At 39.0% G+C, this 14568-nt stretch overlaps 2 protein-coding genes across 4 annotated transcripts in view; both read right to left on the bottom strand.

Annotated features, from left to right (window-relative positions):
* The window catches only part of mgat3a (beta-1,4-mannosyl-glycoprotein 4-beta-N-acetylglucosaminyltransferase a), a 36186-nt gene extending 32564 nt beyond the window's left edge, over positions 1–3622 (bottom strand). Inside the window, exon 1 of one of the 2 annotated variants that reach the window (XM_051104462.1) lies at positions 3474–3622. Coding sequence is in view for 1 of the 2 variants with exons in the window: in XM_051104455.1 (XP_050960412.1) it covers positions 3474–3499 (26 nt within the window). In the remaining variant the exon portion in view is untranslated. The remainder of the gene's footprint in view (positions 1–3473) is intronic. The other variant, XM_051104455.1, reaches the window with a different exon arrangement.
* A 5836-nt stretch (positions 3623–9458) lies between these two features.
* ddx5 (DEAD (Asp-Glu-Ala-Asp) box helicase 5) lies at positions 9459–14382 on the bottom strand. 2 transcript variants are annotated; one of them, XM_051105851.1, is made up of 13 exons: positions 14216–14382; positions 13144–13315; positions 12954–13050; positions 12733–12866; positions 12584–12649; positions 12360–12501; positions 12116–12276; positions 11859–12031; positions 11669–11779; positions 11524–11585; positions 11383–11442; positions 10301–10522; positions 9459–10145 (listed from the first exon to the last, which is right to left on the bottom strand). In XM_051105851.1, exons 1-13 carry the CDS (start codon positions 14254–14256, stop codon positions 9748–9750), a joined length of 1839 nt encoding a protein of 612 aa, XP_050961808.1. In that variant the 5' UTR covers positions 14257–14382; the 3' UTR covers positions 9459–9747. The 2 variants fall into 2 exon arrangements, with proteins under 2 accessions (XP_050961808.1, XP_050961809.1); XM_051105852.1 differs by having other exon boundaries at positions 9935–10145; positions 10288–10522.
* Positions 14383–14568: the final 186 nt, after the last annotated feature.

The following is a 14568-nucleotide window of genomic DNA, read 5'->3' on the forward strand; positions in this document are numbered from 1 at the left end:
TACATAGCAGAAGAAAAAAAAACGGCAATCATATGCAACGCTATTTGCCTAAAGCAGGTGTTTCCTGATCACAAGAGCTTTCACACTCATTTCTAAACAACGAAATAGTCTAGAAACCACATTATTTGACTCAGTGTTTTGCATTGCCGCTCAAAGGCTTACACTTTTAGACTATGATACACAAGGAAACTTTTCAAACAATGTTTCCGGGCAATGTTTTGACACTTTCCCATGGAGAATAGGAATCTGAATTCTTTAGATCGGTCGTGGACAACCTGTCAACCCGGTTGATGGCAACACATTGCTCAAAAAAAAAGTTGTGTATTATCATTATCATGTATTATCAGCCACAGACAACTGGTGTTGGCCAACTGCTTAAGTAATCATCGTTGCATATATGCGGCAGGAATGTCTAGAGATCCTGTTGTACATGCTTAACACTCTGTTCACATCTGTGTTACTTAAAACACCCCAGGCCACCCACAATCCATTCATTAAAGCATACTACAATTCAAAAAAAAAACTGTTTAGTGAGGTGTGTATAACGAGCTGTTATTTGCCAGGGTGTGTGACTTTAAATATCTGACATTCTCAGAGTTTTCATCGTTGCAAAACTACATATCAGCAATCACAACTCTTATTTTTCAACATTTGTAAAATAATCTGTTTTGGAAAGACAAAAATTAATTTTATGGTAACTTCAACTAACTTTCAAAATACCCTTCAAACTGTTGTTCAAGCATGAGAACAGAAAAAAAGAGATCTGAAAGAGAAAGCGGACAGTTGAAGTGAAAACACTATTAAATGCAAAATATAAACTGCAGCATTTTGTAACAATGCAGAGTGTTAACATCCGAGTGTGCTGCAACAACACAAATTTGCTCAACCTGTGGCCACAACAGAGTTTCACTTTCATGAACCCCTTTTGTTTTTCCTCTACAACCTTGCAACAAACCATCCTCAAAGTACAAATATATGGTGCAAACGTGTGCCATATCACAGCTTTGCTTGCATCAATAAAAATGCTTGCATTCACATTCTCAAATTATCCATTTCAGGCCTTTAAAACTCACAGACCATCACCCTCAGGTCATCCAAGATGTAGATGAGTTTGTTTCTTCACATTTGGAGAAATTTAGTCACTTGTAGGGCTGTAGCTATCGATTATTTTAGTAATCGAGTATTCTACCGATTATTCCATCGATTAATCCAGTAATCGGATAAGACGTTTTTAAAGAGCAATACTAAATATACAAGAGAAAATAAGATAGGTCTCTTAAAATAAACAACTAATTTGTTTTCTTTTTAGAAAAATTAACATTTTTATTGCTGAAATTGCATACATTAATAACCATGAAAACTAAACAGATTTAATGCATTTATTTGCCAAATTACATTCAAAATGCAAATATATCAATTTGAAAAAAAAATTAAATAATAATATATATAATAATAATAAATATATATATATATATATATATATATATATATATATATATGTATATAGCCAAATAATTTGCTCGAGGAATTGTTTCAGCCCTAGTCACTTGCATCATTTGCTCACCAATGTATCATGTGAATGGGTGGCGTCAGACAGCTGCTAAAAATATCACAATAATCCAGAAGTAATCCACATGACTCTAGTTCATCAATTAACGTCTGTGCATATTTCTTTCCTGATTCAGACGTGATGACTTTTTCACTAGAGAAAGCAATATTATTGAAAGAGAACTCATTTTTTCGCCAGAAGCAATGGTTTGAAGTTTAAAAAGGTCTGAACAATGGAATTGTTTATTATAAAGACGCAGTTTACATTACATCACTTCATAAGACTGATGGACTGGAGTGGTGTGGATTACTTGTGGATTATTGTGATATTTTTATCAGCTGTTTGGACTCTCATTCTGATGGCACCCATTCACTGCAAAGGATCTGTTGATGAGCAAGTGACGTAATGCAAAATTTCCACAAATCGATGAAGAAAAAAACTCTTGCTAAAATATGCTGAGACAGACAACGGGGTGAAACAAGAGTAAACATTGCCGGTGCTTTTACAAAATGGAGGAATTTATAAAAAAATTCTTCTCGACAGGCTAAACTAAGGTTTCTGCCGTACATGTTAGATCTTCACGTCAAAGACAATAAGAGCTGTGTTTATGATGTCTGAGTTGGGGGAAGTGTAATGTGCAAAAAGGCGTGATGAGTCCAAAGGGTCATTTGCAAAGGTTGTGCTTCATTTAGGAAGTTCTGCTAAGTCACACTAATAGTGCAGAAACTCCGGCTTTAACCATTCTTCTGCATTTCAGCTCCCATGAGTTATTCTCAGTGTTCAGAGTCTGTTAAAAAGAGTTTGTGACTTCCAACGTATATGCATTGCTCTTTTCTTTTTAGGCAGTTCAGCATTTTAGCTGAACTCTGAAACAATTATGCAACTTTATTTAATCCTTGGAACAATATATATAAAACAACTCTGAAGACAAAGTAGATAATCTTACAGAATACAAATAAAGTTAAAAAATACGAACAATGGTTTGTCAATGTTAATTCTGGCTTGATAAAAACTATTCTGAAAGTTGGTTTTACAAAGGTTGTAAAACGTATTAAATACTACTACACTACACACACAGTAGACAGAGCAATAGATGGACTATATGTGACCCTGGACCACAAAACCAGTCATAAGAAGCACAGGTATATTTGTAGCAATAGCCAACAATACATTGTATGGGTCAAAATGATAAATTTTACTTTTATGCCAAAAATCATTAGGATATTAAGTAAAGATCATGTTCCATTAAGATATTTTGTACATTTCCTCCTGTAAATATAGTAATAGATTAGTAATATGCATTGCTAAGTACTTCATTTGGACAACTTTAAAGGTGATTGTCTCAAATTTTTTTTTTTTTTTTTTTTTTTTTTTGCACCCGCAGATTCCTGATCTCGGCCAAATATTGTCCTATCCCATCAATGGAAAGCTTGTTTATTCAGATGGCGTATAATTTAACATATATGACATATCTGCCAAATTGGTTACCATAAATATATACGTTTATAAAATCTACCGCAGATTTCCTGTTTACAACCGCTGAATGTTAACGCAAATATACCAGATATATCAATATATTTCCGTGCACCTGCATATGCTCCCACTGACCTGTTTTACTTTCACATCTGCCATCTACATCTTGGTCTCTGTATATTTCTGTTAACCACTAAAAAAACTTCTGTAGACCACTAGACCTGTGTAAAAAGTGACCTAGGTGACACATATGAGAGTAGACAACTCACGAAGTGCACTGGCATGACCGGTTACACGCGTTATTTATCTTTATTGTGGTAGCGTTGTGCTCTCTTTAACTTTAATCAGCTGATTAGATGCAGAGGTTAATGAAATATCTGTATACAGTAAGAACTGTCTAAACGACATCAGCGGGAAAATCAGCGAATGTGTCTCCTTTTAAGTATCTTACCTGACAGTCAGGTGTGACCTTCCCATGCTGCTCCCGCATGTGTCCGTCAGTTAATTTGGTCTTTTAGCATATAGCGTTTCTGTGTGATCGCGCTCTTGACTGTTGACTAGACTCGCGCAGGAAACTAACTGAACACGCGCACTCTCGCGCGCGCCCGTGAAGTACAGGAACTCTGAACTGAGGAAGCGTGACTTCCTTAATTGGGTAAATTTTGAATCCACACCCAGTTTCTACTTATGTCGGTTTTAATAATCACTTCTCCCTCTTTATGTCTCAATTGTTTCCGTGTATTATTGGCGTCTCAAAACTATTATCCTGTGGTGGTGTAGATAGTGCCCTTGGCACATGTTTGAAAACCTACAACATCATGTTTTCACCTCTATGCCTCATTACAAAAGATTTCCAATGACGCTTTTATACCGTGGAATAGAGTGCAAACAATTTTCTGTAGTTCACAAGGATTAAAATCAGCTCCTTTGCTTCAGGATACACTGAATAGTCACAATTACCAAAAAACAAAAATCCCTTTACTCTCCTGTAATATGCATGCTAAAATTATTGTACCTTCAGTCGTTAATTAAAGGCCTTTGACATTTTCACAAGTTTTGCTCCTTCACTTCCCTGCGGGAAAAAGGCTGCTTCCGAAAGCTCTAAAATGCTGCCTTAGGAGGCCAAGGCGCATCCAAATACAAATTCTGCTTCACTTCCTGTCTCCGGAGGTACCTTCTTCTGATCGAATTTTGAAGGCAGCATAGATGTAGATATCCCACAATTCTGTGCGTTCCATTCCATGACGGTTGAGCTAAAAAAATAAAGATGGCGTCTGAAAGTTGCGTTTGGTGGTCAGTTTGTGTGTAAATGTATATTATTATAGTATCTAAATATTTGTTTAGTTATCATCAAAACGCGTTCTATTTTGTTGCAGATCATTAAACCATTACGCTGCCTCAGAAGCCTGTCCGAAATTAGTTTCATGAGGTGCCTTTGTGCAAAAACGCTGCCTGCAAAGTCATTGACTGATAAGGCAGTGAAACAGCAAGTAAGCTGTCTAGACTTTCGGACGCAACCAAAAACAGTTGTGTGTTTCCATGACACGTCATCAGTTGGCCATATTGGCGGGACTGAAAGTAAACAATGCCACTGAACTGAACAAAACTTGCTTATTTTGCTGATTATTGCTGCTGAAAGTGGTCAATTATTGTCATGTTTTGAGCTGTAATTGGACTGGAAAAACATTTGGAGTATTATAGACTAACAAAAGTTATAACAAATCAAGGAGAAGAGTACACAAAACTGTCTGAGGAACAAAAGGTGTTTGTGCTTGGCCAAAGTGAACTAGGATTTCCAGGGCAAGAATTTTGACAACATTTGTGTTTGTTCTTGTAATTTCCGGTCAGGTAGGTGAAATATTAGGCTAATATTCTAAGTAATACTCTTTAGCACCTATTAATTATAGTTTGTTAAAGTATTACCCTTAATTGGGTAAATTATATTTGAACCCACATCCACTTTCTACTTATGTCGGCTTTAATAATTTATTCTCTCTCTTTATGTCTCAATTGTTTCCATGTGTTATTGGCGTGTCAAAACTGTTAGCCTTAGGTGGTGTCGATGTGTAGTATGTAGTGCCCAAGGCACATGTTTAAAAACGTACAACATGATGTTTTCACCTCTATGCCTCAAAGGATTTCCAATGACACTCTTATACCGTGGAATAGAGTGCAAACAATTATCTGTAGTTCACAAAATAACGCTCCTTTGCTTCAGGATACACTGAATAGTCATAATTACCAAAAAACAAAAATCCCTTTGCTCTCCTGAAATATATACAATAAAATTATTGTACCTTCAGTCATTCATAAAAGGCCCCTGACATTTTCACAAGTTTTGCAAGGAGAAGAGCGCAAAAAACTGTCTGAGGAACAAAAGGTGTTTGTGCTTGGCCAAAGTGAACCAGAATTTCCAGGACAAGAATTTTGACATCATTTGTGTTTGCTCTTGTAATTTCCAGTCAGGTAGGTGAAATATTTGGCTTATATCCTAAGTAATTCTCTTTACCACCTATTAATCTTAGTTTGTTAAAGTATTGCTCCCTTTCCTGCTTACTAAGTCCTTCTCTATATGATTTAGCAGCTTCCACGTGTTTTTTCAATGGTTTAGACACTATAAATTAGCAGAACAATGTATTCAGTAGTACATTAACCATGCAGTCCATCCTGCTGTTTACATCCGAGTATCACCAATATGGCTGCGGATCCGGGAAACTGTCCAAACTGTGATGAAAGTGCAAACCCTCTATAGAAACCATCACAGAAATTCTAATGGTTGCTTTGCAAATACATTTACAAACTAAAATTGGTTTCCTATAGTGAGTTTTGGGACAAATTTCATTAGGATTTAATGGTTTTAACAAGCCACCAATAGAAATTTACCAGTAGAGACTAATAGGCACCATTGCAGTTTCCATTAAATCCAGTACAATTGCCATTATAACCAGTAAAACCATTACAAATTATTTGCTGGTTTCTATTGTTTTGTTTAGCAGGGCACCTCTATAGTACAAAAAGTCTTTAGCTGGAGACTGGACAACAGTCAAGGATTTTGAATACATGTTAATTAACAATGTGCCCAAATACAAATTAATGTTGTTAACATGTTATCATTCGTTACAAAATGTTAGATTTTTTTTATATTCCTTATATGTATTTTCTTTCTTAACATCACCCAAGCTTTTGTCTGCGTGATTGCAAATATGGTTATATGTGCTATGTTATATGTAAACTGATATTAGTGACACAATATTCTCAGTAAGGTCTGTTTTCCACTTGTATACTCATTTTCTCTTGATCTGAATGTCTCTTTCCACACCTTTAAATATACCTGCAGCTCACCAGGGCCCTCCTCTGGTCTGATGCTCTGCGTGGCCTCAGTGGTGCTCAGTGGTGTTAAATGCCTGTGTGTTCATCTGTGCCAGATGTTGCTAAACATTTGCATATTAACTTGCAGCAATGAAAATATAATAACTGAGACAGGTAGATAAATTTTTTATTACAGAATAAAAAAAAAAATACACTGTGAATACACTAAAGATAGAAAAAAAGATCTAAGAGGATAAATGCACATGGTTTAAATATCAGTGGAACACCACTAATATAATGCTGAATTGGAACCAGTGTTGTGTTCTTTAAATAGAAAATAAAATATCAGAGGGTAATTAAATAATGCTGGTTCATAGTACAAACACACAAACAGCCATCAATTAATCTGGGTTTATTTTCAGATCATCACAAATGAATAATACCAATTCAGTACCTTATTCCCTGCTGCAGCTGGAGGACGATATCTGCCCACCGGCTCAATAAACAGATACATACAGCAAATGTTGACCCGGGTGCAGTATAATGATTTGTTCACACTGGGTAGGTGTTTAATGCTTAAACATACAACAACAGATGAGATCATCTGTGTAAAATCTGATCACTGTCATAATGTTCACATCGAAGAGAAAATCCAGCCTTTGAAAACATCATGAGTTGTGTGATGTCACTCATGACTGTGAATCTGTATGAATCAGCATTAGTCAATCCCATATGAAAGGAATTATTCTAGAATCATTTTAAGTAATAAAAAATGAATGCCTTTTTTCGAGTCATTTCGTTAATTTTAGCAAAATATAATTAAAGTGTTACGTGTTACTCCCCTAACACATCTACTGCTTACACAAACGTTGATCACATTACAAACAAGACAAAACTATAATGCTATAAGAAACAGAAAAGATTAATTCATTGTTTACCTGGGTCTTTAGTCTATGATTAGCTCACCTCACCTCTTATCTGACAAGTTTTCGCGTTTGAGTCGTTCGTTCATCACATGACAGCCCCATAAGATGAAGGAAGGACTTGGAAAAACCCAAAGACTCGAAACAGGTGAACTAATTCCAGTACAGAACCTAATAGGATGTTGCGCATGCACGACTGAACGAATCACTCCCCCGAGACGAGTCACATTAAAGATTTAGAATGAAAGAATTGTTGAAGAACGACCCATCACTAATTCGTAGCATCGTGGATGCGCATCCCAGAGCCTGTGCTACAGAAGCTTTTGTGCTTCAAAAGTATACAAATTTGTATGTTTTCAAAAAAAAAAAAAAAAAGATTGATCGTTTTCGCTAGATAAAACCCTTCTTCCTTGGCTGGGATCGTTTAGAGTCCTTTGAAGCTGCATTTAAACTACATTTTGAAAGTTCAAAATCAGGGCACCAATGATCCATTATATGGAGAAAAATCCGGAAATGTTTTCCTCAAAAACCATAATTTCTTTAGGACTGAAGAAAGAAAGACATGAACATCTTGGATGACAAGGGGGTGAGTAAACTATTTGTAAATTGTTGTTCTGGAAGTGGACTTCTCCTTTAAGCACTCACATGACATTACTGTGCTACATGGTCACGAAAATGTATCATTTGTGAGCTTTAAGCAATGCCGTTTAAAAACAAGTAAATGTAAGCCGTTGAAACACAATCAGCAGCGAAAGCGCTAATTTCAAATGTGCTGCTCATAGAGCGTGCAAGTATTGAGTATTTTTTTCGCTTTATAGGCCTTGAACGGTTAAATACACACTTTTATGTGTCAAAATGCCCTTCTTTGCAAGTATACTGGTAAACAGTAATTTAGGTGTTAAGTGAAAGAAAACAGCTGAGAAAGAAAACGTGTAACAATATATTGGATCCGGCAGCTCTTAAAGTGACAGCAGTCTAATATTCCTGCTGTCTGTCATTCATGTTAATCAAACAACAAAAGAGAGAAAGTCTCTCACTGCTCTTGACTACACTTTTATAATTTTAAGAAGAAATAAATGAAATGTACACAGTGAAGAATATGCAATGTTTTTATACATTAGATTAATTTATAACAATCTACATATTACGTATTAAGTTGGCTTAAGAAAGCTGTATCTAAGATGTTTATTGTTATAGCAAAGCTTTACAACTCCCTACTTAAAAAACAGCTTAAACAAACCTAAGCTGAATGGCTGCTTTGGCTGGTCTCCCAGGCTGGTTTTAAAGTAGTTTTGGCCACATTTTAGCTGGCCAAGCTGGGATACCTGCTAAAAGACCAGCCAAGGTTAAACCAGCTAAGACTAGACAACCAGTCTAGGCTAGTTTCAGCTGTTATTTACTAAATCAAATGGTTTCAGCTGGTATAAACATGTTAATCATGTTAGCAACATGCTATCAGCATGTTAATTATGCTAATAAAATGCTAATTATGCTAGAAACACACTAGCAACATGCTAATAACTTGATAATCATGCTAGCAACAGGCTAGTAACTGGCTAATCATGCTAACAACATTCTAATAACTTGCTAATCATGCTAATAACAGGTTAATCATGCTAGAAACGTGCTAATCATGCTAACAACATGTTAACAAGCCAGCAACATGCTAATAACTGGCTAATCATGTTAACAACATGGTAATCATGTTAGAAAAATGCTAGCAACATGCTAATCAGGCTATAAACATGCTAATCATGTTGACAATATGCTAATAACTTGCTACTTATGCTAACAACATTGTAATCAGCCTATAAAAATGTAAGCAACAAGCTAATCTCATTACAATGTAGTCATGCAAGATAGCAATATCAGCTTTCATGTTTACAACAGCTTCAAACTTTCAGGCTAGGTTTTCCTCAAGCCAACTCAAAGTCTGTCCAGTTTCTTGCAAGTAGTTTATTCAGATATTATATCACTTTTTTTATTTTTTTTTTATATTTAGGCTAGTATTAGTTTGTGATATTGACAGTTTTGACAAACTATGAACTTTTTACGCAATCAAAAACTTCAATATCAAACTTTGATATCACTACTGTGACATAACATTACTCATTGTAATAAGATTGGTCATATAATTGTCACATAAGACATTTAGATGCGACTAGTAGAAGCTGCAGTTAGTAGAAACAGACAGACACAAAAGCCACTTTTAATATTTTATTTGAGGACCATGCAATGGCCATGAATGGCCCTTGACATTTTTACAAGTGTAGATCCTTCATTAACTCTACAGTACAAAATAACTTTAAGTTACTAAAAAAAAGAAAAAGATACATCTAACAAAAAAAGGGAGGGAGGGAAGGAAAAAAAATCCTGCACAGCAGACTCTGGGACACTTGTGAAGGCCATGTACATTTTACAACCTGCTCTGAAGAAAAATCAAGTTACATGAACGGAACAGTTAAAGATTGAGATTATTAAATGAAACTCCGTTTACTGAGGGAACGCTGGAGGGGCCATGGGGAACGGCATGGACTGTGGCATCTGTTGGGGGTTGAAGGGGAACGGGGGAGGGTGGTTCATGCCGTTCTGGACGGCCCCTTGGTTGGGAGCAAACTGCTGGTTCTGATAGCCTTGGTTTCCGTACCCACCAGACTGATTGCCGAAGTTACCCTGTCCGTTATTGCTGTAGCCCCCGTTGAAGCTGCTACCGGTGCTGCTATTGTAACCGCTAGATCCGTTTTGAGTTTTGTTCCCAAACACCTTCTTTTGCCCGTAAGAGTCACCATTGCGGTTGTCCTGACCATAGCTGTTGAAGTCCCGCCTGCTGCCAGAGTGGCGATCCCGCCGGTCATCCCTATACCCTCCACCTCGACCTCCCCTTGAACGACCTAGAAGAGAAAACAGAGTCATACCGGGAATCGTCAACAGACCAGAACTGAGCTAAAAGAGCCATACCCTTAATTATGAAGGACTATGAGAGATTATGAAGGACAAACTGGCTGAGGGTAAAGCACAGTTCTTGTATCTCACCAATTGGATTTACCTCCTCTGTCTTCGGCCATTTGGATGAGCTTGGGGTTTATGGCTTGGTTAGCCTCGCGGAGGACCGAGACAAGGTCGTGAGCCTGTTTCATGTTGTTGGGTGTAAAGAAAGTGTAGGCCGTGCCGGTTTTCTGACTGCGAGCCGTACGGCCAATGCGGTGAATGTAGTCCTCGGAATTGTTGGGGTAGTCATAGTTAATGACAAATTTGACGTCCTCCACATCTGTCGAGAGAAAACGGACGCGCCATGGCAGGCACAGAGGAGTGCGGATGCACACCGCCATAGCAGCGAGGATAGGAGGCGTTAGCAAGGGAAACAATGAACGATAGGTCATCGACTTACCATGCTGAGGAAAGGATGGTTAAAAATCAGGACTTTAAGGATCCAAATGACAAATTAACAATGTCCTCTATTAAAAGCGACAGGACAAACTGCTGCATCTTGCCAAGACTCAACTCGCTCAAACGAGACCGATTAACGGCTTAAAAATTTAAGGCTGACGCAAGCTTTCCAACCAACCGGTGCTCACTTGAAAGAAAATATGACTCTCTTTGGCAGGACTCGACATGACTGAAGCCAGCAAAAGGAGGGCACGCATCGACCAGCCTGGTAATCGCATTCAGTGCGGAGGCATGTAGATTAAAGCAACTGCTCTCCACGGAAATCCGCTCAAAATTTCATAAAAACGCACTTCCTTTTGAGAAAGCTCCCAGTCCTTAACTTAAAAAGTTCAACAGTTCAAGCTGTTGCGCTAGAGCAGATGAGAGCAGGACGCAAGTGCAACCACTCAACCGCGCCGCACTCCTCCGTGGTGTGCCGCCCCTCGGATTACACCCCAAACACGGAGCTCCGACCACCTCTGAATGCAATTTGATTGGCTGGCAGACTAGTAGAACTCCACAGAGGAGCTCCTTACCCCCTCCTGGTGAACCTGGACGCGTCATGCCAAGGTCCTGCCTCCAAGACTCCACCTTCAGGTGAGAGGGGCTCAGAAAGGCACAGCAGTTAAAAGGAAACGGCAGAACTGTATAGTAAAACACAATATGAAATGATACAGGACTGATTAAGAAGGCATAACAAACCTAGTCCTCTGGAGGCAACGTCTGTGGCGATGAGGATGGGCGCTTTGCCATATTTGAACTCTGTTGAGGAAAGAATAAAAGGTCAAATCACGCAAATGCACCAAAGGCTAACGATCGGAGACTTTCATAGCAAACACGTACCATTGAGCACCCAGTCTCTTTCCTGCTGGCTCTTGTCTCCATGGATGCCCATTGCTGGCCACCTGCAACAGAAAAATCCAATGAAATCTCCCCATTTGAGACCCAAAGCAATAATGACACAGTGAAGCGAAGAAGGTCATCTTACCCATCCCTACGCATCCTCCTAGTGAGGTCGTCACACCTCCTTTTGGTCTCCACAAAAATAATGGTCTTGTTCTCCTTCTCGCTCATGATTTCCTCCAGCAGACGCATCAGTCTGAAAAAAAAAAGGAACCGGCTTGTCAATGCATTCCCTTATGCAACCATCCAAAAGTTTTGACATTCCCATCACTCACTTGTCTTCCTTTTCGCCGTCGTTGCAAACGTCGACAATCTGTAGGATGTTATGGTTGGCACTGAGCTGGAGAGCACCGACGTTGATCTGTACATAGTCCTTTAGGAAGTCCTCAGCCAGCTGCCTCACCTCTTTGGGCCACGTAGCGCTCCACATGAGTGTCTGTCGGTCTGGCTACAGGATAAAGTGAACAAAAGTTAACTTTCTGAAAGAAACCGTAGATGCAAGCTGTTCCAAGTAAATTTAAATGATGCATACTCTAATTTGGTCCACGATTTTGCGAATCTGAGGTTCAAATCCCATGTCGAGCATCCTGTCGGCTTCGTCAAGCACGAGATATGTGCATCTGCGCAGATTTGTCTTTCCAGCTTCAAGGAAGTCGATAAGCCTTCCGGGTGTGGCGATACAAATCTCGACACCTGACAAAAGCAATGAAAGCGTCAGACATCTGGTACATAGTTAAAAAGATTTTAAAAAGATTCAAGCTTTGATGCACTCATACCCCTTTCCAGATCCCTGATCTGTGGTCCTTTGGGAGCGCCTCCGTAAATGCAGGTGGACTTGAGACGAGAAGCTTTGCCGTACTCTGCCGCCACCTGCTGGACTTGCTGTGCCAATTCACGGGTGGGAGCCAACACCAAGCACTAAAGGGAGAAAAACATCAGATTAAAAAGCTGATTTTAACACACAGATTGAGATTTACACTTGACAGGTTGTTGAACTTACAATAGGGCCGTCTCCACGCTCCAGGAATGGTTGGTGGTTTATGTGAACAATTGCAGGAAGCAGATACTGTAGAAAGAGAAAGACTCATTAAAACCAGGTCAAATGAGTCACGGACAGACAACTTACATCAGGACGGTTGACAAACATACCGAGAGAGTTTTTCCAGAGCCTGTCTGTGCAATGCCAACCATATCCTTTCCACTCAGTGCAACTGGCCACCCCTGAGCTTGGATGGGAGTTGGATCAGTCCAATTCTGTTTACCGATCACATCCATCACATAATCTACAAAAAAATAAGGAATGAACAATTAGATTAACTTCACAAACATCAACACTTTTTATTTTAAAATAAAACACTGTATTAACCTACTTGGAAAGTTTGCTTCGTGGAACTTCACAATGGGTTTGGGAGAGTCTCGACCCTTCACTGTGATCTCCTTGCTTCTCCTGTAGTGTTCAACATCTTGCTACAATAAAAAAAAAGGAAAAAAAACATTTTCAAAAACCCAAAACGAGGAGAAAATAAAGAACGAACACGGATAAATTGAGAGTTTACGTACAGTTGACCTCCGAGAAACTTCAGGATGCTCCTGGTAGAAGTTCTTCTCAAACTTGGGGAGCTCGTCCAGGTTCCAGTGCTTTTTCCGCAGGCGATCACCAGGATTCCCAAACTTCTTGCCTGGAGGAGGTCCATTTCTGCTGCCACCAAAACGTGGGGGACCACTGCTGTAACTATTAGTAGATGAACAGAACATTAAGGCTTAAAGACAAACTAAACAGCCAGCTTATCTGTGTATATAGGTCAGAAGCACTGCCATGGCACTAACAAAGCATTCAAGTGTGATTCACAGTCACACCATTTCAGTGTTTTAGTGGGAACATAATTAAAAAGGCCCAAAAAACTAAGAAATTGTGTGTAGTACACTTACAAGTCATAAAAATGGCAGCACCATTGTACAATAACGTGTTATAAGGCATTGTCATGACACGCTGGATCTATACACCACACAGTCATGTCGCACATCATTAGTACACCATGGTAACGTATCTAAAAAAAACCCGTGGTTCGTGTACTTTTGAACTCATCCACAAAGAAAAACAACAAAAGGTTAGTTAAGCAAAACGCAAAAGGTCTGAATAATAGATGACAAACGCTCAGGTTTCGATTCACATCGTGAGTTCTTGTCTGCGCCACGTTTTAACGCCGCTGCCATTTTATTTCCAACCGGCAGGAGACAAAGAGGAAAAACCGGCCGGCATTTTACAACATCACAGCCACATGGGCCGACGAGGCCTTTTAACGATATAAATCCACGAGATAGGTCTTGAAAATTGGTTAAACATGCTTTCTTCGACGTTTAAGATAAATCCCACACGTTAAAATAACAGACACTCGTTTTTCACCCGATTTCTGTCGTGTAAACGGATACGCACCGACCCATCCGCCTAATACTCGAACACACACGGCTGGATTTAACGTTAAACACACAACAAACACGACAGTGAGGTGATTAGATTAATCCGTAAAAACAATCGACCAACGGAAACATAATTCCATAAAAATCGCGTCGAATAATATTTTAATGTAACGTTACCACAAATCTTTCGTCGAAGAAAATCAAACCATCTTACCCTCTGTCACGACCGCGGTCTCTGTCTGAATATCCAGGCATATTGTAATCTGATATTATAAATTAAAAATTAAATAATCGGACGTTTTTTCCCCAGTAACGCGCAGTGATGATGCCTGTGAACGCCGATCACAGCGTGAACTCGCCGGGTTTTATAGGAAGAGGATGTGACTTCCGGAAAATCGCTGACGTCTTTCTGACGTTCAGGCGCCGCGCGCGTTCTCGTCGCCGAGCATGCGCGTTTGGGGATTAATGGCTGTTCGTGAATTGTTACAAAATGTCGTGAGGGGGCTATGATAAAATAGTGGTATTTACACATTCATATTTCATTGTATTTACATTGAAAAACCGAAA

The sequence above is a fragment of the Labeo rohita genome, chromosome 3 (assembly GCF_022985175.1).
Source record: "Labeo rohita strain BAU-BD-2019 chromosome 3, IGBB_LRoh.1.0, whole genome shotgun sequence".
In the NCBI taxonomy this organism is placed as follows: domain Eukaryota; kingdom Metazoa; phylum Chordata; class Actinopteri; order Cypriniformes; family Cyprinidae; genus Labeo; species Labeo rohita.